This window comes from Populus euphratica, unplaced genomic scaffold (assembly GCF_000495115.2).
Source record: "Populus euphratica unplaced genomic scaffold, PopEup_1.0 scaffold2.1, whole genome shotgun sequence".
NCBI lineage: Eukaryota > Viridiplantae > Streptophyta > Magnoliopsida > Malpighiales > Salicaceae > Populus > Populus euphratica.
The window spans coordinates 4,239,080-4,265,400 of record NW_011499846.1 but is presented as its reverse complement, the minus strand read 5'-3'; the positions used below and the strand labels follow the sequence as shown (position 1 = coordinate 4,265,400).

The 26,321-nt window shown below is 34.6% G+C and overlaps 3 protein-coding genes and 1 pseudogene across 6 annotated transcripts; all 4 read left to right on the top strand.

Annotated features, from left to right (window-relative positions):
• Positions 1-470: 470 nt before the first annotated feature.
• On the top strand, positions 471-4,011 carry LOC105133215 (RING-H2 finger protein ATL7-like). 2 transcript variants are annotated; one of them, XM_011037104.1, is made up of 3 exons: positions 471-857; positions 2,608-2,705; positions 3,350-4,011. In XM_011037104.1, the coding sequence occupies exons 1-3, from the start codon at positions 792-794 to the stop codon at positions 3,699-3,701; spliced, it is 516 nt and encodes a 171-aa protein (XP_011035406.1). In that variant the 5' UTR covers positions 471-791; the 3' UTR covers positions 3,702-4,011. The 2 variants fall into 2 exon arrangements, with proteins under 2 accessions (XP_011035406.1, XP_011035398.1); XM_011037096.1 differs by lacking the exon at positions 471-857 and adding an exon at positions 1,202-2,044.
• A 5,315-nt stretch (positions 4,012-9,326) lies between these two features.
• Positions 9,327-10,639, top strand: LOC105133206 (uncharacterized). Its single transcript, XM_011037085.1, has one exon. The coding sequence runs from the start codon at positions 9,394-9,396 to the stop codon at positions 10,312-10,314; it is 921 nt and encodes a 306-aa protein (XP_011035387.1). The 5' UTR covers positions 9,327-9,393; the 3' UTR covers positions 10,315-10,639.
• A 1,535-nt stretch (positions 10,640-12,174) lies between these two features.
• Positions 12,175-15,766, top strand: LOC105133197 (serine/arginine-rich splicing factor RS41-like; annotated as a pseudogene).
• A 6,445-nt stretch (positions 15,767-22,211) lies between these two features.
• Positions 22,212-25,891, top strand: LOC105133147 (ARM repeat superfamily protein). Of its 3 annotated transcripts, XM_011037003.1 has the most exons (4): positions 22,212-22,523; positions 22,617-22,767; positions 22,951-23,013; positions 23,964-25,891. In XM_011037003.1, the coding sequence occupies exon 4, from the start codon at positions 24,010-24,012 to the stop codon at positions 25,690-25,692; it is 1,683 nt and encodes a 560-aa protein (XP_011035305.1). In that variant the 5' UTR covers positions 22,212-22,523; positions 22,617-22,767; positions 22,951-23,013; positions 23,964-24,009; the 3' UTR covers positions 25,693-25,891. The 3 variants fall into 3 exon arrangements, with proteins under 3 accessions (XP_011035305.1, XP_011035297.1, XP_011035313.1); XM_011036995.1 differs by having other exon boundaries at positions 22,212-22,767; XM_011037011.1 differs by lacking the exons at positions 22,212-22,523; positions 22,617-22,767; positions 22,951-23,013 and adding an exon at positions 23,075-23,460.
• The last annotated feature ends 430 nt before the right edge of the window (positions 25,892-26,321 follow it).

The window sequence follows — 26,321 nt, the reverse complement described above, 5'->3', positions numbered from 1 at the left end:
GATACATATGGAAAATCTTTAGAAAATCATTTTAAAGAATTGCTTGAAACAAGCAAAAAAAATAAATGAAAATCTAAGGAATTAAATTTATAAATAACTTGCTTGAAACAAGAAAAACAATTCAACACATAATTTCTAAGATTACTTGAAAACACTATTAGAAACGAGCAGGACTAGCTAGCCATATGATTTTAAAAACACTTCGGAACGCTACTTGAAAAGAACCAGGAATAATCCAGCAATAAATTGAAAAATCATTTTAAGAAACTGACGTGCAATATAATTGGCAGCAAATTGAGAGATCATTTAAGAAATTCTCTCATAGGGAAGAAAAATTAAATAAAAAATGATTCAATTAGAAATAATTTATAAAAAAGAATCACGCAGCAAGAAAAATCAAATCAGCAATGATTTGAGAAGTCATCATTTTAAGGAAACCAATAAAACTCGAGAATAACACGACAAACACAGAGCCATGGTGCGACCAGACCGTATACCTTAAATAAACCAATCAAACTAGTTCTAAAATTGTCCTCCCGATATTCCTTTGCGAAATAATCAACAACCAACCTTGTATCTCCTTGACAAGCTCCCCTAAAGTATCATAGCCTGGGTATCACGCAATGGCATGACTCGAGACCTTTGATATTCATAATAACATGCAAAAATTTATAAAATGGTCAGGATATATAAGAGAATCAAGATAGCACACGATGGCTGAGGTCAAGTGGGAAAGAAGAAGGTTAAAGGGGCCGGAGAAGCTTGTCGGTGTCGTGAGGGGATGAAAGAGGATGATGGTGACGAGGAAGGAGGAGGCTGGTCGAAAACTCAAAATTGATGACGATGCCAATAGGCAGGTGAGAGAGAGAAACTCTTTTCTTCATTTTTATTTTGTGGGGTGGGTGTAATGTGTGTTTATTCTATGCTGGGGGTCTTTAGTAAAATATTATGGCTAATCATTATCTTTCATGAAGTGTGTATGTTGATGAATTTTTTGATTGGTTTCTTGGCTAATCTAAAAGAAAGTTGCTGTGTATTAGTCTCAGTATACTTGTTTAAGCATGAATAAGCATTAAGAATGCTTGATTATCTTCTAAGTTTCTGTGACGGATAACCAAGGCATCCTTAGAAAGCATATAGAAGACTTTCTTTTTCTAAAATAAAATAAAATCCAAGCTCCAATCGTTGGAACTGAACGAGGCCTTATCTAAAAGAAGTACATTCTGCATGGTAAAAATAAAACAAGAAACCTGGCAAAGAGATTCTCTTTGCCTGGAGAATCTCTCTATATCCACTTATTACCGTTGAAGGGCCCCATCTTGCCGCCAAAAATGACTACCATCTTCGATCACAACCGTCGGATACAAACGATAATAAAAACGAACAAGCGGCCCATGGGACCCCACACCAGTGCAATTCCAAAGAGCAAGAAAACGAAGTGTCTCCTCCTTCCCACAAGTCTTCTTCACATCATCACCATCCATTCAGTGCCTCCTCTCCTTCTGTACTAGTCTTTTTTAATCGACTTTGAGTCCACTTTAAGCGATTAGGATACCAGATGGGTAGTTTTTCCTTTTTCCTTTTTCTGATTTGTTTTTCCATTTTGGCGTTAAATTATTCAACTCCTGCCATTTCTTGATGAATCCTTATCTGGGGTCAGTGTTAATTGTTACTGTCTTTGTTTATTTTGTTTCTTGTCATCTTTTCTTTAGTAATTTCTAGCTTGCGGGTCTATCTTAGATTACTTGTTTTACTTTTCTTATCACTTTGTTGATGACCTTAATTGGTAAATTCTCAATCGTTGATTTAAAATTCTTGAATATATGGTGTTGTTTTTGTTTTGAGGAACTAGAGTTCGAAAAATCAAAACTTTAAGGTGGTGGAGATGTTTGATGCAGCTATGAATTTAATCACTACAGTTATTGGTTTTGGTATGAGTGCTACTTTTATTGTGTTTGTTTGTACAAGAATTATATGTGGGAGGCTAAGAGGGGCCGAGTCCAGGCAAATGCTTGAAATTGAGTCCAGAATCGATATTGAACAGGTAATTTTATTTCTTTGTAGCAACTTCTTGTTTGGTAAGAATTGCTTATCCGAAGATAGACATCAATGGGGTTTTAGGTGATTGCTGTTGTCTTTCTTTTGATCTTGGTAGGTTTGTTTTTGATACATTGATTTTTGTTATATGTGTTAAATTGCTATAAATAGAATCTCTTCACATGGGGATTGGGATCAAAGGGTGGGCTGGCATTTTATGCAAGGCATAAGTTTTCGTGCATGGTTAATTATAACCATTCAATCACTCAAGTTTCTTAATATTTCTATGGATTTGATAGTGAAAATATTCTGTCATGACTTGGGATAGTAAAAGAAAGAATTCAAAAGATGGGGTAACGCCAATTTGGAGAATCCTCTTATGTTATCAATCTGAATGAATAGCGAATTTTATCTATTTCCTCCCTGCAAACATGGCCGTAGCATTAGGAAATTCAGAAGACACACAGATGAAACAGCACCTTGTGAATTAGTATATGCCTACTCTACTTTTCTAAAGTAAATCAAAGCTCGAATGGAGTTTTGGATTTTTGACCTTAAATTTTTCTGCAGCCAGAGCATGGGATTAGTGGCCTTGAACCAGTTCTAGTTGCTGCAATCCCCACTTTACGGTTCACACGTGAGGCGTTCAGTTCTGCAGAAGATGCACAGTAAGTTTCAAAATCAATATAAAATGGTCTATCTTTGTAGAGTTTTTACTTTATTTTCCATAACAGGGAAAAAATCTTTTTCTCCTGTTATTGATCAAGGAGCTTTCAGTTCTTTGTTAGCCTCGCAAGTGAATATGCCTTCCATTATATTGTTTTTTCCTTTTCTTTATTTTCTTTGATGAATGTGAGCTTTCATTAATCAAAATCAACTAAGCAAAGAATTTCTACAAAGTCCATTATATTGTAGAAGTTCAATATTTGGTAAAACATGGTGTTCGAATCTGCATGCAAGTCGTTTGCTCTCGGTTTTCATATTTAAGATGATAATCAACAGAATTGAGGCTCTCAACTCCCTTTTTCTTTCCTATTAGATTGAGATTCAACTATATTCAGCTTTTGGACTGGAGTGCAAAAAAAAATGTTGTGGTCATTGAATACTATGTGTTCTCCCCTGTCCTCTTTGCCTTCAGATTGAACTTCAATGTTTATGTGGTCATTGTTTTTGTTTCTGCTAATAGTTTTGTTTGCTTCTACTGAGTTCAGTCGAATATAAAATGAAAGTGAAGTCCTGATGCTCTTGACTTCAGTGTACCAACTGATATTCTATGCATTACGATGAGACTAAAGATTGCTTCTTTCAACAGGTGTTCGATATGTTTAGGGGAATACCAAGAAAAGGAAGAGTTGAGGATCATGCCCAAATGTGGTCACAACTTTCACCTCTCTTGCATCGACGTATGGCTAAGAAAACACTCTACATGCCCAGTCTGTCGGTTCCAAATACAAAACTCTTTCAATGCAAAGCACACGAGACAGGCTGCAATTAGTATGGTCCAATCAATTGACAGTCCTGATACTCCAAGTGAACATTCTAGGCAATGGCTGCTACCCAGCTATCAGCATCAAGCGGGGAACCACATTAATGAAAGGCATCTTGACCCTGTTCCTGGAAACTCAGAAATTACTCCTGGAGAACCCCAAACAAGCCATTCGTGAACCAAAGAAATTGGTGCTTTCAAGACTTTAATTTATACCTTTATTCTTCTGAGCTCTGCTTGCATGTGTGCTTTAAGCCAACTTTTACACTTCGAGGCATTGGATCACATAGCGGAGCAGGTTTATACAACTTGATATTTTGTATATTTCATTTGTACATAGCACTTCTTCATTCCTTTGCAATAGAGTTACTCTAGACTCAAGTCCAATTCTTTGTGATAGAATTTCAATAATCTTGAAAGTTCAAAAAAGAAACTTGAACCATCCTTAGCATTTAAGAACTCCATATATATTGACGCGGATGACTTCAAAAATCTGCAATTTTCTAGTGGATCTTTTCTCCAACCTTTTGGCTTAGCTTGGATCCCTGAACCATCCTCAGTTAATGGTTGGACTCCAAATGTTAAAATGTTGTATTTGCTAGTTTTTTTAAATATCCATAAAACAAATATGTAGATCAAAGAACTTTCATTGGATTAGCATCCTCGTAGGATTTATAGGCACAAAGACTCCTTACTGAAACATCGAAACCGGCTCCAATCAATAGCAGTTATAGGCACAAAGATCCCTCACTGTCTGATTAGCAGAAAACAAGGGGAACTGTTGATTAACGCAAAAGCAACCAATTGTCACTGTGCGATAACAGAGGATGTTCTTCTCTTCCCCTTCCATGTCAAAGAAGATATCTATCAGCTGGAGCATTACCTCAATCCAATTTGAGATGTTGTACAATCTCTTCAATCGTAGCATAAATCTCTTCACAAGGCTTAACTCAACAATGCATTCAAAGTAAAATCATTGCCCACTGCATTTTCTTTCTTCATTATGATGCAAGTACAATACATGACAATCTACAAGCTTCACAATCTGTGTGAGAACATATCGGATTCTAGTTCCAAGCTGTTGCGTTGCCGAATAAAAGCTCCATATTGAGCGAACCTGTCAACCTGAGCTGTGTAAAGCACAGCAAGACAGTCAAATGTCAATATAATATATGTTACTATCAATTAGGACATGAATGCATATGTCCTGTTCTAATCTAGAGATGGATATACGTACTTGCCCTGGTCTAAAGGCTCCCCACTAAGTATCAAATGCAAGCATTCTTGCAAGCATCAAAACACCCATCAGGCTGTATTCTGTCAAACTGCATTTTCAAAATAGAATGAATAGAAAGATTCCGGGAAACCTCAATGTTAAGGAATACAGACATCATGATGGTCCATGACAAGGCATATCTTCTTCACATCCAACTAATAGGTGGTGGGGGTCCATGACAAGGCATATCTTCTTCACATCCAACTAAGAAACTCTTCCCTTGGTTGCTCATATGATGGCCACTGGAGGCTTACATGGTCGTTAACTTCAGGGCCCGTAGGATTAGTCGTGGTGCGTGCAAGCTGGCCCGGACACCCACGTTAATCTAAAAAAAAAAAAGAAACTCGTTTGCTGATTTCACATCACCCCATTTGCACATACAAAATTAATTTCTTTACCACTTTGAAATATTATACCAAATTGCTTTAAATAACCTAAGATGATTTCCAGGTTCCAAATTCCTATTTCGTACAGGCCAAATTAAGCCTGCAAATAATCCATTTTCTTATCAATTCTTGGAGTACGTGGCCATGGATAATTTCAAGATAATAATCCATTTTCTTATCAATCAAAGTGTCATTTACTTGCCAACAAATCAAGCACATCATGCAAGCACCAAATACATATACATAGATGTAAGGTTTTATAAGATTATAAAAGTGGTTTCGTCTTATGAACTATTATTTAAGAAAGCTTACACTTTTAGAAATATCATAAACATGTTGACAAAACTTATTACTATAAATAAGTTTAAATATTACTTGAACTTGTTTAATATTTTCAGGGGTAAAAGAGAGACATCTCAATCTCTTGTTTCAAATCGAGTTTTAAGTTATATTTTCCTTATTTTTCTCTAAAGAGATTGATATTAATCAATATTGAAATTGTTATAGCCCGTGGCTCATAGAAAAATATAGGTGTGGAGTAGAACAAGATTTATTATAAATACACATTACATTATGTAGCTCTAATTTGATATATAGTGAATTATAACCCCTATTGCTTGAGAAAGTTTGAGAATATAATACACATGTTGACAAAGCTGTTAAAGAACTATCTCAACCCAAAAACTTAAATTTTTAGGTAAAGTCGCAACATATGATTTATATTATTCTCTAACACACCCCCTCAAGTGAAAGCTCTTTGGACTTAAAACTTGTACAAATTTATTTTATTTTATGTTTAATTTTTAATAAATAAATAGAGATGGTGAGATTTGAACTCGTGGCTGCTTGGTAATTAAGACTTTGATACCATGTCAAAAAATCATCTCAACCACATTATGTAGCTCTAATTTGATATATAGTGTATTATAACCCTTATTGCTTGAAAAAGTTTGAGAATATAATAGACATGTTGACAAAGTTGTTAAAGAACTATCTCAACCCAAAAATTTAAATTTTTAGGTAAAGTCACAACATATAATTTATATTATTCTCTAACACACCCCCTCAAGTGAAAGCTCTTTGGACTTAAAACTTGTACAAGTCTATTTTATCTTGTGTTTAATTTTTAATAAATAAATAGAAATGATGAGATTTGAACTCGTGGCTGCTTGGTCATTAAGACTTTGATATCATGTCAAAGAACCATCTCAACCAAAAAACTTAAACTTTTAGGTAAAGTCTCAATATATAATTTATATTATTCTCTAATAAAAACTTGTTATCATAAATAAGTTTAAATATTGCTTGAACTTGATTAATATTTTCACGTGCTAGATAAAAAACATCTCAATTTATTGTCTCAGCAAATTATATATTTTTTTTTTTCTATAAAGGGATTGATATTAATTAATATTGAAATTGTTATAGTATATGGCTGGATGCGAAGTAGAGCGAGATTTTTTACAAATACATATTTTGTTGCTCTAATTTAATATATAGTGAATTATAGCTCTTCACTCGTGTGAATATAAATATATTATCAAACCATGTTAGATTTGCGTGGTCTTTTTTATTTTTTTTTCTTTTGTAATACTCATCGTTATTGTTACAGGTTTCGCAACCTAAACCCTAACATGATATCCATCTATCACATTGAGAGAATCCTTTTAAGAGGAAAAATAAAGAAGGGTCCCTGTTATATTTTTTTCCTGATTTTCTTTTTCCATCTTTAGGGCGGCCAATGCCCACTTGCCACCCCTATGTGATCCGTTCATGTCTCTGATGCCTAACACCTAGAGCGATCAGAGGCACCTTCAAGTAAATTTGCTATTAATCAACGAAACCCTTTTATCCAAATGATTCTATAAAATGTTGAGAATTTACAATTATTATTAAAACCATATTGATAGAAAGATCAGCTTGTTATTCAAATGTCCTTAAATTGGGAGTACACGGCATGTTGCTGTATGATTGGCCGTTTGGAACCATGGATAATTTCGAGATAATAGTATCTATATTGTATTGTATTATATTATATTATATCAAGGAACTGCTGATTAACGTGTAAACCAGCGATAACCTGAAGATTAATTCAACACAATGATGAAACCAAAGACGTTGACTTGGTCACTTAGTTGGAATCATCGAGCCCCATGATGAAGAAAGAAAACAGATTCACTTACAAACCAGCATAAAAGCTATGGACAAGGCGTTAGAATTGTGGAGAGAGCCGGCTAGCAGGGAGACATGTTGCCATTTTTGAACCATAGGATTCCTGAGGGTAATCATAACCTTGCAGGAGTGACTCACTAGCTAACCCTCGTGCGAATCAGGATCAACTCAAGTAACGTCATTGGCCCATTTAGCCAACTGGGTGGAACCATTTTGTAATTATTGCAAATGACAGGTGTGATTCTAAACTCGTCTCCTGGCAAAAATCCAATCACAAGTTGACAACTTCTCCCCTTCCACAGTAGCAGCAATGGAGGTTTTGGGAATCTAGAGTCACCCCTTCGGATGACGATGACCATAGCCCCAATCCAAGGGTCACCCGTTAGTCATCGAGGACAAAAACTTCTGTTTCCAGAATAACCCACCATGGCAATAAGAAAATTATTAGGTGATGTTACGAATGGTACAAGTTGGTGAGGATGAGAGGGATAAAAACAGTAGAAAAGACAAAGTACGAAGGTATGGAACCCGCTAATCATTCTATTTCCAGGTGCTAAATTCCAACGGTAATTTAATTAAAAAACTAACAATCCCGCCGGATTCTTAAAATGGAGGATCCAACGTTCCAAATCGCTTCTTAATTTACAAGCTGACAAATTAGACCGCCTTTCTCTGTCAGCTTCCCTCTGTATCTTTCACTACATCATCAAGCCATTTAGTTGGCTCGGCTTCTTGATTAAGCCCTTTCTTTTTTTTAGAGTCTAAGTTTTAAAAGTATTTTTTTGAAAAACAATATTTTTTTATTTTAAATTAAAAAAATTTATATTTTAAAATAGTTTTAATATGCTGATATTAAAAATAAATTTAAAAAATAAAAAAGTACTTTGATATATTTTTAAATAAAAAATATTTTAAAAATTAATCACTATTACAATACTAAATGAATTCTCCTAAAACCTCCAAGCTTCAAGTTAAAATATAATATAAATGAATCAATATGTTTAATACTAGATAATCATTGTGTAAAAGATAACGTAATTTTTTTCAGTTATAGGTAAGGGATATTTTATATTCTTTAATTAACTCATTTTAAATCTAGGGTTACTAAGACATATTTTGTTTTTGTGTTTGTAACAGTGTTTGAGTTCATTTCAATTATGTATTTGACTTGAAATTAATGCTTTTGTTTAGTTTTTTGGGATAGTTTTAATGTTAAAAATTAGAAAAAAATCTAAAAAATATTATTTTAATATATTTTTTAGTTGAAAAATACCTTTTACCCTAATTAATTTCAAAATATTTTAAAAGGTAGTGAGGAAAGAATCACTCAATCCAAGGTCTTAAGTAGGAAAGGGGATGTGGTAATTAGTTTTATGAACTGTAAAATCTCAGTTAAACTAGTGTTATTAACTCTATCATAAAGTACAAATTAAGCAGGGTAATATCAGGGAGTCCATGACCTTACTCAACTATAATTTTTATTTTACTCAACTGTATAGCCAATCAGGTGATCAAAATCTTGTTAGCATAAGACAATTGTGATATTTTCTCAAGGGTTTAATTATAAATCCACCAAATGTGGACAACCAGTTCTGACCCCATGAGAACGACTCCTATACATGATAAAATATTGTGGCATTTGAGTGATAACTACTGATTAATTCCTTAATTAGAGTGAAAATTACCCCATGATTAATTGTATAGGAAAAAAGGTTTATTGGTGGGTTAGTCACCAGCTAAGTCATAATTAGCTTAAGCCACTGCTAGAAGCAATGTCAAAACCGCAGAGTAGTGGTTAAGGCCAAAAAATAATGGGAAAAAAACAAACAAATAATTGAGATGGGTATATGCCTACACTCAGAATTTAATGGAGGCAGAACAACCTCCATATATATAGAGCTAAGAGGTGCCTGATACCCTATATACATTTTCCCATGCAACATATGCAATTCTTTCCTGATTACTAATCTTAAGAAAAGGCCTGATCACAGCTCAAATAAGTTTAATCTGTATGAACTTATTATAATTTGCTGTTAATGGCAGAGCCTGAAACACTGAGAAACTCACCTACTGTCACCACTACCAAGGTGCAAGCAACCAAAGGTCCCACGGTTAGAAGATTTGTTGGAGTCAGGCAAAGGCCATCAGGAAGATGGGTCGCTGAGATAAAGGATTCATCTCAACGAGTAAGGTTATGGTTAGGAACATATGATACGCCTGAGGAGGCAGCTAGAGCCTATGATGAAGCTGCTCGGGCCCTCCGTGGAGAAAATGCAAGAACCAACTTTGCATCGGTTAATCCAAACTTGAACCAATACGGATCATCCCCTAGTTCAAACGGTGGGCTCAAAATGTCAGAGTCAGATGGGAGGCACGGTCTTAGCTTCTCTTCATTAAAGGCTAAATTGAGCAAGAATCTACAAAGTATCATGGCTAGGACAACAGAGAATAAGGCGACCAAAAATAGAGTGAGTGACCACTTTACTTTTGCTAATATATTCCACTTTAGGAGCCATCAATACCAAAACCCAGTGGATATGAAGAGCATCGAGAAAGTTGTGCAGCCAAGCATCATTGTGCCCCATGTATCAGATCATAAGCCTTCTTATTCCTGGGAAACTTCTTGTGTTTCAGATTGTAGCAATGAATGGATTGGGTTCAGGCAGTATGGGTTTGATTCAGATGGATCTGATATTGGAGAAGTACTCAGCACTGTTAATGCTGATCAAATGATAGGTTGGGTTGAGAGCCCGGATATCAATACTTGTTGTGGAGATCCTTGTTCAAGGAGTAAGAGGTTAAAGGTTTCGTCTTCTGTTGTGGTTCCTCCTACCTTTAGTGGGTCTCCATCCTTTTGTGCTTCTCCTTCCTTTAGTGGGTCCCCATCCTTCTGTGCTTCTCCATCCTTTAGTGGGTCTCCTTCGTTTTGTGGCTCTCCATTTCATGGTGAGAATTAATGGCATATATATGGCACAACGGAAGTGAATGATAATGTCTCCCGTGGAATGCGATGAAGCTTCTTCTTCAAAGAGGTTGAGAAGCTAATCACAAACAGTTGGTGTTTTCAATGATGATGATGACGACGATAAGTTATTAGTCAGCATGTACAGTGAAAGATAGAGATCAAACTTTGTAATAATAATGCCATGAAGGCTAAGCCATAAGAGTCCTTTAGTGTAATGACAGTGCCAAGTTTGGTTGCCTCTATCTGGCTTTTGTTTAGATGGAAATTAAATTCAGTAAACACATCTCCTTCTCTGTCATTTTTGTGGTACGAAGTGTAGAATATTGCAGGCCTATGTTTTTTGTACAAACACCGTTGAAAATGCTCGTAGTTTTTGACAGTTTGCTGCAAGGGCACTTAAATACAGAAGTTGAATACTGTCAAGCGGTAACATATGTAGGTCTGATCAAGTATGTAGCCTAGCATGGGTTCGGATGTGATGTGATGAATGATGAAAGAATATGGAAACAACTACCATCACCAGCTAGCTGTTTATTGTAATTAAGCTCATGTTAATTTCTTGGCCAATATCCCTTCATGTTAACATGACTGGCGTCATCAATTCAACATGCAAGCTCTCCACAACCAGAAAATAAAATTTAGTTTTAGCACATAATACTCTTGATTTTATTATGAAGTGATATGATTTTGCTATGTTTAGCAGATGCAAAATGCAAGCTTTGTCCCAGAAATGAAGAAGAAATCTTAAGCCTGCAACTATTAGAAGGCACTAACTGATCTGTAAGGAAAATCCCTGTTGTCCTTCTCTATACACAAGCATATACAGTGCTTTCTGCAGCTCAAAAAAGCCCATTAATTTTAACTCTGTTGATGGGGGAAAAGGGTCGTTCTTAACTAATGATAAAGCATGGGATTTAGGAATTTTACATATGTGAATAATCAACTGTGTAAGAATTAAGCAACATCATCTTAATTTAACATTTGGGCTATCCGAAACCAATATAATAATGACAAAGCTTGTTTCCACTCGAACATTTCACATCATGAGCACCATCCTCATTCTTTGTTTTCCTTCTTGACGCATGGTCACTTACCAACTAATAGCAGACTTCATTGGATATCCTACCCTGATCAAAAGATGAAACAATTTTGAGGCATAAGAAGAAAAACAAACAACAGAAAGTACAACACATGATGTCTCTGTCTGCTAGCAAGTGGGTGTTCCACGCTTGATCCCTTGCTATGATAGATTTCCAGCAGTTCATCGTGCCATCAATCAAAATCATGTTTCATTATTTTTCCTATCAATCAAAGCAGCCTGTTACTTTCTACAGACTAAAATACTAATAGAATGATCAATGATTAAGTAGATTTCTAATGGACTTTTGTGCTTTGTAATTATCTTGATAAATGTTCTGTTGCATGATCACCTGTGGTCACTACAAGGCCAAAAAGGCACTTTTTGTAGTGTATGATCAAGTACAGAAAGCCACTCATCTTGAGATTCCGAGTAGAAACCTTGCCCGTAAAAAAATAGTTGAGATCCAAATTAATTTTGATTATAAATTTTTTTAACAAAAACCTAAAAAGAATAATAAACGTTGCTAATCAACAAATTATTTTTTCTAAGCGTGACCATAAAACTATCACGTAAGAAAATTTCAATGCTAAAAAACAAATTATAGATTTCAAAGTGGTTAATTCTGGGCCCAATTATCCGCATAATGGTCAGTTTCACCTTTCGGGCTTGGACCCCAGTTGAAACTAGTTTGCTTAGAACCCACAAGACATGTCCTCTGTCCAATTAAGAGAAAGCTATAAAAAGAGAGAAGATGACGCCATGTTTCAACATAAACGTTGTCGTATCCTTACTATTTAGTGGCCTTAACTAACTATCCGGGGTCGGCCTTGCCTTCAATTTCTGGTTTGCAGTTCGTGCAGTTACGCCTGCCAAGGTTTTCTCTTCTGTGATTCTGCCTCCCTCGCAAAGACAACAAGGCACTCTCTTGCTACCTTTCTTACTCTAATTCGAGAATTGCCTGATTCTGTATTACTATTTGTTAATATCTTCTTTTTTGGCTTTGGATGGTAAGGTTTGCTGGAGTTGACGAGGAGAATGCAGGCCATATTTTGCGGGAATCTTGATTATGACGCGCGGCAGTCTGATTTGGAGCGTCTTTTTAGAAGATATGGGAGGATTGATATAGTGGATATGAAGTCTGGTTAGTCAATATTTTCTTCTTTTGGTTTTTTTTTTTAATATAATGTTTCTGTCTCGGAATTGATATAAAATTAAAGTTAGTGGTGCATTTTACAAGCTGTTTTTGAGGTGTTATTTACTTGCGTTAATGATCCTCTCGACTGGCCGCTTGACCCATTGAACCTTGTGAATTCAGAAACTGGGGTATATGAGAATCTGTTTGGAAGCTGTTGATTGGAATGCATTTACTTGTGTTTCCCACTTTGAGCATTGCAAAGTTGCCAGAAACAACATTAGGCGTCATGATCCTTTTGACTGGCTACATGAGGCATTGAACAACTTGGATTCCATGTTATTGCTAGCTAGATAGATGCCTATCTTGGCCTAATGGAAAGATCTCTGGAGTATACGGATTCTGAGATTCTTTTGAAGAAAATAAGTTGGAAGATGGAGTTGGGGCAAGTTGGTTTTTTCTTTGTAGATCTACCTATGTCATAATCTGTATTTACCATGAGCACTCTAAGCAGTATTCACCATGTGTAATGGCACACTAGCTAGTCGACCACTTTTGCTGCATTTAGATGTGCTGTGACAATTGTGATATGACTAATGTTCCATCACTTGGACATCCAGTTGGGAATTTAGCTGATTTTATTTTCCTTGTGTAAATAGTGCATTAGTCCAAAAGATGTGTGGTATGACTTTGAATTCTAGATTTTTATAGCTAGTTGGCACTTTGACACCAAGAAACTTTCCTCTTGGCTGAAAGTTAAATGCACATGAAAATGAGATTATTTTACCTTGTTTAAAAAAAAATTTCATGCCATTATTAGTTCTATAGCTGTTAGGGAAAGCTGTCAGCTGATATTTTAAGGGTCAATTTGTTTGTTGGAAATAATTATTTTGAGATGTACATGTATTATTTTCAATGGAGAAATCAACACATTTTTCTTTGGTGTGTGCACCTGTATACTCAAAGATTTCTTTGATGCAGGATTACTTGGAATGTCTATGCTCTTCTTGGTTGGGTATGCTCCTCTGCATTTCTTTTTGTGGCATAATTCAAGCATCATCTTCTTCATGTCTTTTTTCCACAAGAACCAACCTGATCCACCATGGAACTGTCATCCTTCATTCCCTGAGACACCACTGCCTTAATTTCCTCATGAGTTTTGGTCAATGTTCTAATTTTGGAATCTTTCGGCATAGAAATCATGATCCCCCCCCCAGCCAGTGGCAGGTGTCGTATTACCGCCCAACAGGTCTTCTTTTGTATCTATTTTTTTCTTAAAAACAAAAAACTAAATTAGATGAGATTTCCTCATGATGTATAATGTCTCTATTAAAGGATGCATGACTCAGGATGATGCTTCTTCTGGGTTGTTACTGTTTTTTTCCTGGTTCGTTAGCATTCTGGTTTTGTAGGATTTGCTTTTGTCTATATGGAGGATGGAAGAGATGCTGAGGATGCTATCCGTAGGCTTGACCGAGCTGAATTTGGGAGAAAAGGGCGCCGTCTTCGTGTTGAGTGGACTAAGGTAGGTTTGGTAGTTACTTGAGGTGTGTAAGCCATGGAGTCTAATTGTTTCTTAATAACTGGCATTCCATATCTTTAGTGTATGTTGGCTTCATTCATCTATGTGTTCATACAGACACTCTATATGTATGGGTATTAAACATGACCTTTATATGCAAGTTTGTGAGCCCATGGTGTTAAAAATCTCAATTTCTGGCTTTCACATGAGAAGACCAGGTCTAACTTGATATTTAATATATTTATGAAAATTTTAGCTAATCCTCTTACCCCCTTTCTCCCATCCTCCCTCCATGAGTGTCCAACTCTTGCAATTGCTTCTGTTTGTTTTTCTTTCCTTTCTCAAGGATTAGTTTCCATGTTTGACCCGGAAAATGTGTTGACTTCATATATACATGGTTGTCCTTTTTTATAATTAATCAATCACCCAAAATTATGTGTTGCAGCAAGAACGTGTAAGTAGAAGGCCTGCTGGTTCAAGAAGATCATCAACTAACACGACTCCATCAAAAACTTTGTTTGTCATTAATTTTGATCCAATTCATACCCGAACTAGGGATCTGGAGAGGCACTTTGATCCTCGCGGAAAAATATCGAGCACAAGGATTAGGAGAAATTTTGCATTCATTCAGTGTGAAATGCTACTAAGGCATTGGAGGCAACTGACATGAGGTTGTTTTTTCTTATAAATACTCTAGCTGATTACAGTTTCTTTTAGTAACTCTGTTCAAACATTGTCTTACTTATTGTCAATAAAACAAAATGTGATTAAGTTGTTGTGTTAGTACTTGTGTTTTCTAGGTTTAAAACAAGCTACTTTGACCAAGTTTAATATGCCTCGGTGCAATATCTTATTGTTCAATTTGTGAGACAGTCCTGAAAATCCATTATATGGCCATATCAAGTGTTTTCATTTAAAAGTTTTTCCAAACTCCCAATAACGTTCTCACTTTTACCGGCATAAGAATTTTGTCAGAAACCTCTTCTTATTTTTGTGGTTTCTTTTTTGATACTGTGGTGCAGCAAGTTCATGGATCGGGTCATTTCGTTGGAATATGCTGCTCGAGATGATGAAAGAAGGAATGGTTACAGTCCTGAGAGAAGAGATCGTGACAGATCTCCTGAAAGAAACTATAATCGTGAAGGATCCCCGAGTCCATATCGTAGAGATAGGGGCAGCCCAGACTACGGTCATAGATCAAATACTAATTCCAGACCTGAACGAAGAGGAAATCATAATTACGATAAAGCTGACAGTCCTGAAAATGAAAGATATCGCAGGTTTATATTATTTTCAACTAGCAATTCTCTGTCATTTTTGCCTTGTGCTCACATTCTAATTTCTCAACAATGTAACATGTGAATATGCTATGTTTAGAAGCATTTTGACCTTATTATTTTCAATGCAGCCGTACCCCACCATCTCGACAAAGGTCTCGTTCTTGAGGTACAGCAGAAGGTTCGACAGCCTGTCCTTTTCTATCTGTCGACTAGTCACCACACGTAGCTGGGCTACTCTGTTAATGTGCATATTGTATCAATGGCTATTTTTTTTTTTTTTTAAGACAATGATTTTAATATTGATATCCTGTTGATTCGGTTAACTCTAGTGGCTTCTTGTGTATTGACATGGGTTGTGAGGTTTTGTATTTAGACACTGATTCCATGCTTTTCAAAAAAATTGAATTATTTTTTTGTTTTGTTTATTGACATGGTTTGTGAGGCTTTGTATTTAGTTCTTGTTTGTTCACGCAGTCAAATAAATTTTCAATTTTTTTATTATTTTGATGAAAAAAAATACTTTGAAAAATAATAATCATCACAGTATCCAACGTTCAAATTTTTGGTTCTACTGGGGTTTTGGATGTGGGCAACATTGGTATTGTTGATTGCAAATAAAGCTGGGACGTAGTGCTGAATTTTGAATAAAAGTTTGAGAGCTATTGTTTGTAAATGTAATTGTCTACCATTGTTGTTGCTGTTGTGTTGTTATGTCCACGGAGAAGAACAGTTTCTACTTTTGGGGTTCGTCTTTTAGGCAATTTACGCATAAATCATTGGGCCTTTGTTCAATGACAGGCAGTAAAGCTTACAAAATGTCAGAGTTGTGGGTTTTTGTGGACCTCGCTTTGCATGCAAATATTTGAAAGTTCGAATTTGCCTATGTTTTTGTTTTCAAGAATGAATTTGTCTTATGTTTCTTGTAGTGATTGTCTATAAGTGATAAAATAGGTTTCTGGAAGCGGTCAAACCCGGCAAGCAGAAAATCCACCAAAATTTGTTCCCGAACAATCTGATTTTACTGCATTCGACTCCACCAATCTTGGAAATCAAGCCTGCTTCGATTCGATTTCTCTCTTCTTCTCCTCTTTTTTGTCTTTGGGCGGGGGTTTTAATTGGTCATAGTTTATACACTCCGTTTCCCACGAGCAGGCTTTGATTGCTTGCTGCCCTCCAATGACTTGTTCAGCATTTTTTTTGTTTTTAGATATTTTTTAAAAAATATTTGTTATTTAAAAAGATATTAGATTCATATTTCTTAACATTTTTTTTTATAATTTTAATATATTAATATTAAAAATAAAAAATATATATAAAAACACTTTCCACCACAAACTCGAACATTACTTAACCACCTTCACTGTATGCTTTAATGGGAAAGAATATTAATGTATAAAACGTGAAGGATTTTACTGTATGCTTTAATGGGACAGAATACAAGACTTTAATGCATGCATGAACAGAATATTAGAAGACTTTAATGTGGCTTCCTTGCATTTGCGTCAAGGATTTGTAATTATTCATGTCAAGTCCCCTTTTTGTTTTTCTGTGAGAAAACAACTCGAAGCATTAGCTTAGCTTGGTGGTCTCTTGAAAGGCACCCGTCGGCATTCTTCACCAAAAGCCAAGCATCTTTGTTTCGAAGGCAGGCATTCCACACATGACGTGAGAAAAAGATACCCTTCTTTTATTGGGATGTAGCTGGCCTACCTACCTCTTCTTTCCTGTTAAAAACAATTGTGTTTTTATACGGTGAAAGAAATTATTTTTTAAAGTATTTTTTATTTTAAAATAATATTATTTTAATTTTAAAAATATACTTTTCATATTAATAAATTAAAATATCTATAAATACCAACAATATATTGAAATTGTGTGGTCAAGGAGTTGTCAGCGTTGATGAGATTCATATCACACTTATCCTTCCATAGCTACTTCAACTATCATAATCTCGGTTGCTATAAGCTGGAACTAAATCTATCTTTTCAAGATAATCATGTCAAAAATACTGTTTTTATGTGCATAGATTCTTGGATTAAGACAAGAGCATGGGTTTTAAAAGAAGCACGACGTGATTTGCGGAGGCAATGTGTTGCAGGTGTTTTTAAGGTAGCGTTTGGTAATTTCGTAGCATATTTGTCTTATAAACTGTTTTTTGTTTTTTTGCTTTAAAATATAATAAAATAATATTTTTTATTTTTAAAATTAAAATATCTAAAAAACAATTTCAAAAAAAGAAACGGCGTCGCAGCAGTAGCAGGCTAGCCAAAGGGCGGTGGGGACAGAAGCTACACAATTTCCCGAATGCGAAGCCCGAGAAATTGTATAAAGCCGACACACAAAACAGCGTCACGTTCCACGGACGCATCCACGCGTCTTGGTTAAGTCGCCCTTGCCATTCGAGAAGCCATCGATCCGCAATTATACGGTACTTGCTTCTATCGCTGTTGCTATACTTTGAAATTAGGAAATCATTCTATTCTTCACGGCTATAATTTATTTTTGTGCTTGGAAATTTGTTTTATGTACTTTAAAAATATATTAAATACTTTTTTTCCAGTATTTTCTGATAATTTTTATCTATTATTATCAAAAATTTATTTTCTGATAATTTTTATCTATTATTATAAAAAATTAAAAAAATATTTATATATATATATATGTAAAAAACCTTAAAAAGTTACTATGCAATACAATGATCAACACACACTTTAATAATCTAGCCTTATTTATAGATTTGAAACTCTTTGTTTAATATATATGGGGATGTTCTCGTTGACAAGTAATTATATCCCTATCAGGTAACATATTTGAACTTCAATTGACGGAATGCAACCATTTTTGCCGTTACGTTACTTTTGTCATGCACTGTGCTTAACGGTAAAGTTAGTTATAAAGCCATGCTTGTAGAATTCTACGATGAAAATACATGTTTTACATTAATTATGATTTTAAAAATATTCTATTAATCTGATAATAGTTTTTTTTTCACTGTTTACTGGAATGTTTGAAATTATAATAGTTATTATAGTTTAAAATATTTTTTATTTAAAAATATATTTTTATAATCAATATATTATAATCATCTAAAAATATAAAAAATAATTTAATAAAATTAAAATTAAAAGAAGGTTGTTTCAACTAAGTTTTCAAATGAACTCCCATGTTTTTTAGAATATATTATAAGGTATATTTTAAAATAATTATAATATTTTAAAATATATTAAAATAATTTTTTATTTTTAATATTAATAACTAAATCATAAAAATATTAATTTTATATTTAAATAAAAATATTTTTGTAAGACATTGAAAAAGAAAAGAAAAGAGGCTCCCGGATACAGCTCAGAGGAAGACATTTATATTCTCACGGTGAGAAGACAGGGAAATCGGATTCTCTTGACTATCTGACGATGACACTTTTCACTTTCATGTTTGCCCTCTGTCTCGCATTTTTAGTCCAGACGTGACCTTTTAAGATGCTAATTTGATTTTAGATTTTGCTGAAAGGTGCGCACGTGAGGAGTGCTGTTGGGAAGCGTTGTTAGACAGTTATTTTTTTTAATTTTTAATTTTCTTTAAAAAAATAATTTATTTTTTTAGATTTTTTTAATATGCTGAATTTAAAAAAATAAAAAAATATTAAAGCAAATATTTTCTTAATATGTTAAAAAAAAAAACATTTTAAGAAACACATTACACCGTAATTCGAAACCCAACCAATATAATAAAAAGAATATCATAGGCTTATAGGCTTGCTGTCGGTGCTATGTGAATAGCACAAATGAAGGGGGTAATTTTGACATTTCAATGGATTGCCGTATATACGGTTATACACGTGGAATGGAGACTCGGTGATCAAGTTCATGAAAATAGTTTTTTCTTGTCCTGTCATTTATAGCCAGAAATGGATGTTTTTCTATTTCCAAATCAAGCAACTAATTAATTTCTGAATCACAGCTCGCAACTACCTCTTAAATACAAGGATTTTACAAATTAATTATCACTATAATATATAAAATCTTAGCAGCAAAATTGTCTGGCAGCCCGTAGCATAACATTGTACCATCTCCAGGATCTATCATTGGCCCTTTTTCTTTTTTTTTTAGATTAACGTGGGTGTCCGGGCCAGCTTGCGCGCACCACGACTAATCCCACGGGTCCTGAAGTTAACGACCATGTAAGCCTCCAGTGGCCATCATATGAGCAACCAAGGACTCGAACCTGAGACCACAGAGGGAGCAAACCCCTTGATCCCAAGTCTTTACCACTTGGCCACCACCTAGATGGTTCAATAAATCACATATTACATACAGGTGAGTTGACCTATAATAGTTTAATTTTTTAAATCTTATAAAAATAATTTTAATTTTAAAAAAAATCAATAAATTTTGAGTAGATCATACTGAATTATACTAGATCAACAACGTCTCAATTAATTTCTTAAAATCTAATTTTTAGATTTTAAATTAATTGGTGAAGTCATGCTTTAAAATAATACTCGTAAAAATTTTTAAGCAGATGATACTCAAAATAACTAAATTATATTAGATCAATTCTATCTCCATTGATTTCTTAAACTCAACTCGATCTAGCTCTCAGATTGTAAGTTAATTCTACAAGTCAAGTCAGAATTTAAAACAATACAAATTATAAATTGGTGAGTGTGGTGTTAGGCATGAGTTAAACCTAATGATGTTGCCGATATATATATATATATCCTGATCATCATGCCATGATAGGATAAAGAAGTATGAAAACAGTCCCAGCACATAACGATCCATTATTGTTTTGCAATTTTTTGAACAAAGCTTTTCTCAGCAAGAAATTTGAATATAGCTGTCAGCATGTTCCCGGTAATCATCTCGTCCGTGGCTGCTTGATTTTAAAAACTTTGAACTTTTGTGAGGACCAACCTGAACATTTTTAAAAATAAAACATATAAATATAAATATTAAATCTATTCTCAACATTAAGATAAGCCATTCTTTCCTAAAAACTAATAAATAAACAAATAATAAAGTAAGATGAAGAATTACTAAAAAGCAAATGATTTCTATTCCTATATTATTGTAAATCTTGTCCCTTTTTATATAATAAAATATTTTTTTATAAATATAAATAATTTATTAAATCATGTTAAATATTATATTAAATATTATATTAGTATACTTAACTTTTAATAAAAAATTATTAAAATATTACCTATTAGAATCTCGATAATTTTAAAATTAGGATATTGTTCAATATAATATGAAGAACACCTCAATCAACAAAAAAATATTAGTAAGAGGCTATTTAATGTAATTTTTTATTTTTAAAATATTTTTTATTTTTAAAAATATTAAATTAATATATTTTTATTATTTTCTATTAATTTTAATATACTTAAGTAGCAATAACACTAAAAAATCTTAAAAAAACATCCCACACTATTATTTCAAAGTTGATATACAAGGAAACACTAATGGGTCCATCATCGAGCTCCCCCAGATTCAAATACATTTGGTTTCTTTGTATTTCTTGATCCACTTGAAGTGCATCTTGGTAATTCTGCCCCGCAGCCACCACATCATCCGTGTACTTAACACGTGCCGCTAATATCAACCGTAAAAGACCACTTATTACACGTCCCAATCTCACACGCTTAAGACTCTCGCCACGTCAGCATCAACTCCTCGATAACCTAAATAAAAATTTCCCAAGAATAAAAACACATTCAAATTCCACCTGCATCTCAACGGTCGAATGCCTTTTTTCAAAACCAATCATAACCACAGGATCCATCAATCATGCTCGACAATTGACCATCCCTGTCCTGTCTAATAGCAAACTCTGATCCAGTCCCTATAGTTTGACATGCCAATAATTCAGTTCCATATGGTGTCAGGTGTATTTTTTCATGAGCGATTACTTTTTAAAATATATTTTTATTATTTTTTTAAATATTTAAAATATTATCTTATTAAAATAATTTTAAAATATTAATTTAAAACAAAAAAAAATTCAAATTATTTGAAAAGTATGGTTAGCTGTAATAACAAACACTCTTTGAGTATATATTTAGTATTTTAACAGCCTTTGTTGTTGTTTAAAAAAAAATAGATTTAAATATGATTTGACATTGATAAATAAAATATTTTTTACTTGAAAATATATTATTTTTTTAATTTTTAACATAAATACATCAAAATTACAAAGAACACTATAAAACATTGAATCAATACTTTTTTCAAGTCAAATATATTTTTTTAAAAATATATATTTAATTAAAAGTAATGAGATAAATTCTAGCATGCAAAATGAATAAAAAATAGGTTTGTATTGATCAGAATAAAATTATTTTAACATTTATAAATTTAAAACATAATTATATATAGAATCCAGTACAAAAATAATAAATTATTTTATTAATCAAATAAAGTTTTTTTTATTTATAACTAAACTAAAAATAAAATTATCAAAATGTCAATCTTTTAATAATCGTTGTCGAGGTAATGCAAAACCTCTTTGTAAGAATACGACATATTCTCTAGAACTCACCATAAACTGTGGGCAAGAAAATTTTGTATTAAAGCATAAAACGATGTGTTTTTGGCATGCTGTGGAAAGGAATGCTACAAAATATATTATTTTCATTTTTCTACCCTTGTTTTGTTAGAGACTGGTCTTTAATTATTTTTAGTGTAAGGATCTTGCTCATAATATTAATAATTTAATACTAGTCCTTCCCTTAGCTGAAACTTTAAGCTATTAACCCGAAGGATAAAAGTGTAAATTACATATTTTGAGGGACCAGCCTAATAACTATTTTGAAATGATATAAATTAACTATAATGGACACCCCAACAAAACCCCCTCTCCCTCTCTCCCTGTGAAAGTACTACGGAGTAAAATAATGTTTTTTTAGCAGACAGAGTGACTGACACATTTGCTTCTAAAAATTTACCAGTAGCTTAGAGAGAGAAACAGTTCTGGTGAGAGAGAGACAGTTTGATTTTTGAATGAGACCGTGATTACTATATTTATCATGGTCTCTCGTGTCTGGTAGTGAGTTCATTCAAACTTGACCTGCTCGGTGTCTTGGTTTTTTCTTTTTTATTTGTTTTTTACACTGATCTCGACCGTTTGATGTCGGTTTCTCTATATTCAAACAAAAGCGAATTCTGGGCATTTCTCATTTCTGGTAAGTGTTATTGGGTTTCTTTTGTTTTTTTAATATAAAACTTGTTTTCATTGTTTATTCTGGAGGCACTACTTAATTCTTGCTTGCATAAAGTTTGAGTCTTGAAGGCAGTTATCGTGCTTGCTTTGAGTTCTTGTTTCAACTGAGAGAGAGAAGGGGAGAAAAGTTTGAAGATCAAGCTACACTGTGGGTGGTGGTTGCTTTCTGGAGAGAAATGACAAGTTCTGATTCCTGAGGCTTAAAGGTTGGTTCTAGGAGTGGATTTTGTTTGCCTTTTATGATCCTCTTCGGAAAAAAAGAAGTGATCTTTCTTTTTTTTTGCCCCTTTACTTTTTTCTTACTGGGTTATCTTATTTGGTTTCTAAAAATCCGTCAATTCACATATTTGATGGTTCGATTATCGTACTGTATTATATTGTTCTTGTAGAAACAGGAAGGGCTTTGAATTGTAGAGGTCTTTGAATGTTGACGAGGGTCAAGACAAATTGAGGTATATATTTTTGCATTTATTGATTTGGATTTTTTTCTAAATAAAAATAAATTCATAGTGCGGTTGGTCTATCGATTATAATATCCTGAAGAATTTAAATACACTTGATGTATATCACAACTGTAGATAGAGACTTGTATCTTCTCTTCAAAGGAAAGTCTCTTTCTTCACTCTCTCAACCAGCTAGCTAGCTAGCTCTATCTATGAGGATAAAAATGGCAATACACAGCCAAGAATCCACTTTCTCTCCAAAAATGAAATCTTGACCATTGGATATCAATCAAGATCACCTTAAGAAAGCTTAGAAGATAAATCTGATACCCATGTTCTACCTTCTTCATGGTTGAAAAGTAAAGTTTCAGAATTTTTTTCTTCACTTCCCAGTATACCCTTCACACCCACTGCTACTTTCTTCCACTCAATCCTGCAGTAGTTGTATAGCTTAAGGTGATGCTCAAAAGGGTGTTTTGGTATTTGCATAATGTTATGTCTTAAAAGGAGGGCTATATTTTTTAGTCGTTAAAAAGTAGCTTCTTTCATTTTCATGATTCGATCCATAATAAATCAGAACAGTTTTGTGTTTAGCAATTTGTGGGATATGCATTAATTTGGTTAGTTTTGGTTGGCGTTTAATGACCACTTTAAAAGCTACGGAAATGACTTGCTGGAGCATCTTCAAGGGTACTTTGATTTGGTTGGTCAGGTCTTGTTTTCAGTGAAACAGACTTTGTGCGATCATACAAGATTCTCAAGGCTCTTGATGTTGGCTTATTTGTTTTTTTATTTGTGGTTTATTTTAAAAAACCAGTAGCCTTAGTTTATAATTTATGTATGATGATTGTAACTGCTCCACTGCCTTTGAATTTTCTATGCAAATATCATTTCATTTTCTCATTTCTTAACACCCAGGTCATCCATCGCTTTAAGGTTTGGTTTTCTTTTTAATTCAGTTGTTGCGGCTCTGGTAACCAATTTGATCCATACACATTAGAAATCATGGTGGAAGATAGAGGGAAAGAAGTTGTGGTTGATATTCAGTCAGTTGAAGACTGGTTATGTCATGCACAAGAGCTTGTTCCTGTAGCCGTTGACAAGGCCAGGGAGGTTAAGGGCTTTCCTGGTAGATGGAAGATGATAATTTCCAAGTTGGAGCAGATCCCATCGCGTTTATCGGACTTGTCAAGCCACCCTTGCTTCTCCAAGAACTCTCTTTGCAAGGAGCAATTGCAGGCTGTGTCAAAGACGCTCAAAGAAGCAATTGAATTGGCAGGCTTATGTATGGGTGAGAATTATGGGGGTAAGCTGAGGATGCAGAGTGATCTTGATGCGTTATCTGGTAAATTGGATTTGAATTTACGAGACTGTGGGCTTTTGATTAAGACCGGGGTGCTTGGCGAGGCTACTTTGCCTTTAGCTGTGGCTAGCTCATCAACAGAACCCGAGGCTGCTATTCACAGCAATACAAGGGAATTGCTTGCCCGGCTTCAGATTGGGCACTTGGAGGCGAAGCACAGAGCTCTTGATACACTTGCTGAGGTCATGAAAGAGGACGAGAAGGCTGTTTTAGCTGTTTTGGGGCGGAGCAATATTGCTGCTTTAGTCCAGTTGTTAACAGCAACTTCTCCTCGTATTCGAGAAAAGACTGTTACTGTAATCTGCTCACTTGCAGAATCCGGAAGCTGTGAGAATTGGCTTGTTTCAGAGGGTCTTCTGCCACCTCTCATAAGGCTTGTTGAGTCAGGTAGCACGTTGGGTAAAGAGAAGGCTACAATTTCTCTCCAGAGACTGTCAATGTCAGCAGAAACAGCCAGGGCAATTGTTGGTCATGGTGGGATTCGACCACTGATTGAGATCTGTCGAACTGGTGATTCTGTATCACAGGCTGCTGCTGCTTGCACACTGAAGAATATCTCAGCTGTCCCTGAGGTTCGGCAAAATCTAGCAGAAGAGGGAATCGTGAAGGTAATGATCAATCTCCTAGACTGCGGGATTTTACTGGGATCAAAAGAATATGCATCAGAATGCTTGCAGAATCTCACTGCCAGCAATGACAATCTGAAAAGAGCTGTTATTTCAGAAGGTGGAATTCGAAGCCTATTGGTATATCTTGATGGTCCGCTACCCCAGGAATCTGCAGTTGGGGCGCTAAGGAATTTGGTTAGCTCAGTTTCTACAGAAATGCTGATATCTTATGGTTTCCTCCCCCGTTTGATTCACGTGCTCAAATCTGGATCACTGGGTGCCCAGCAAGCTGCTGCATCTGCAATTTGCAGGGTTTGCACATCAGCAGAGATGAAAAAATTAGTGGGGGAAGCTGGGTGCATCCCTCTTCTTATCAAATTACTCGAGGCTAAATCGAACAGTGCTAGAGAGGTTTCTGCACAAGCAATCTCGAGTTTGGTGTCCCTTTCACAGAATCGAAGAGTAGTTAAAAGGGATGATAAAAGTGTGCCAAATCTAGTGCAATTGCTCGATCCGATCCCACAGAACACGGCAAAGAAATATGCTGTAGCTTCCCTTGCATCCCTTGCTTCGACTAAGAAGTGTAAGAAGTTGATGATTTCCTATGGAGCAATTGGATATCTCAAGAAGCTTACTGAGATGGACATCCCGGGCTCAAAGAAGCTACTTGAGCGACTAGAAAGAGGAAAATTAAGGAGTTTGTTCAGTAAGAAATAGAGAGAAACGAAAATCTACTTTTGTGTATGATAACTTCTCTTCCCCTTTTTCTTTCATCTATTCAGTGTTTCATTTTCTGTATGAAACAAACTAGTCAACGACGAGCTGGGGCACTCAAAAGTGTGGCTAAACCATGCAGTTAATGTTCTATTTATAAAAATTTGTAAGAATCCTCGAATGCAGCTTCTTTGCCTTCTTCTAGCTTTCATATTTTGCACGTGGACAGCGCTGTTGCAATCATATTTCTGGCCCCATGTCTTCTCCTTTCTGTTTTGCCATTTATCTGTTGCAATCATATGTCTGGCCCCATGGATTTTATGTTTAATTTGTTATCCGGGTTTTAACTCGGGTCAGAACTTGAAAGCTATGGATAAAACTTGGTTTCAATTAATTTTGCCATGTTACATTTGAAAAGTAGTGCGAACCAATTATTGCAGATTTGAATATTACATGAAACGAGAAGGCGAGGCCTCCCCTTTTGTTTTATGTGATTTGTATTATGCAATCACAACCTAATCGTTGAAGATATGAATGCAGTCAAAGATCTTACCTCTGGTAAAAGATTTCCAAGGCTTCGTTTCTGTTTCCGTTTGTGCTAGCAATGCACTGGCAAACTTGAAGACATAAAC

What these genes read in the sequence shown, in the direction of transcription:
- LOC105133147 (XM_011037003.1), top strand. Translation starts at nt 24,010, where the DNA reads ATGGTGGAAGATAGAGGGAAAGAAGTTGTGGTTGATATTCAGTCAGTT.
- LOC105133215 (XM_011037096.1), top strand. Translation starts at nt 1,886, where the DNA reads ATGTTTGATGCAGCTATGAATTTAATCACTACAGTTATTGGTTTTGGT. An exon ending in CCAGAATCGATATTGAACAG is followed by an intron (nt 2,045 to 2,607) that starts GTAATTTTATTT and finishes ATTTTTCTGCAG; the next exon opens with CCAGAGCATGGGATTAGTGG. An exon ending in AGTTCTGCAGAAGATGCACA is followed by an intron (nt 2,706 to 3,349) that starts GTAAGTTTCAAA and finishes TTCTTTCAACAG; the next exon opens with GTGTTCGATATGTTTAGGGG.
- LOC105133206 (XM_011037085.1), top strand. Translation starts at nt 9,394, where the DNA reads ATGGCAGAGCCTGAAACACTGAGAAACTCACCTACTGTCACCACTACC.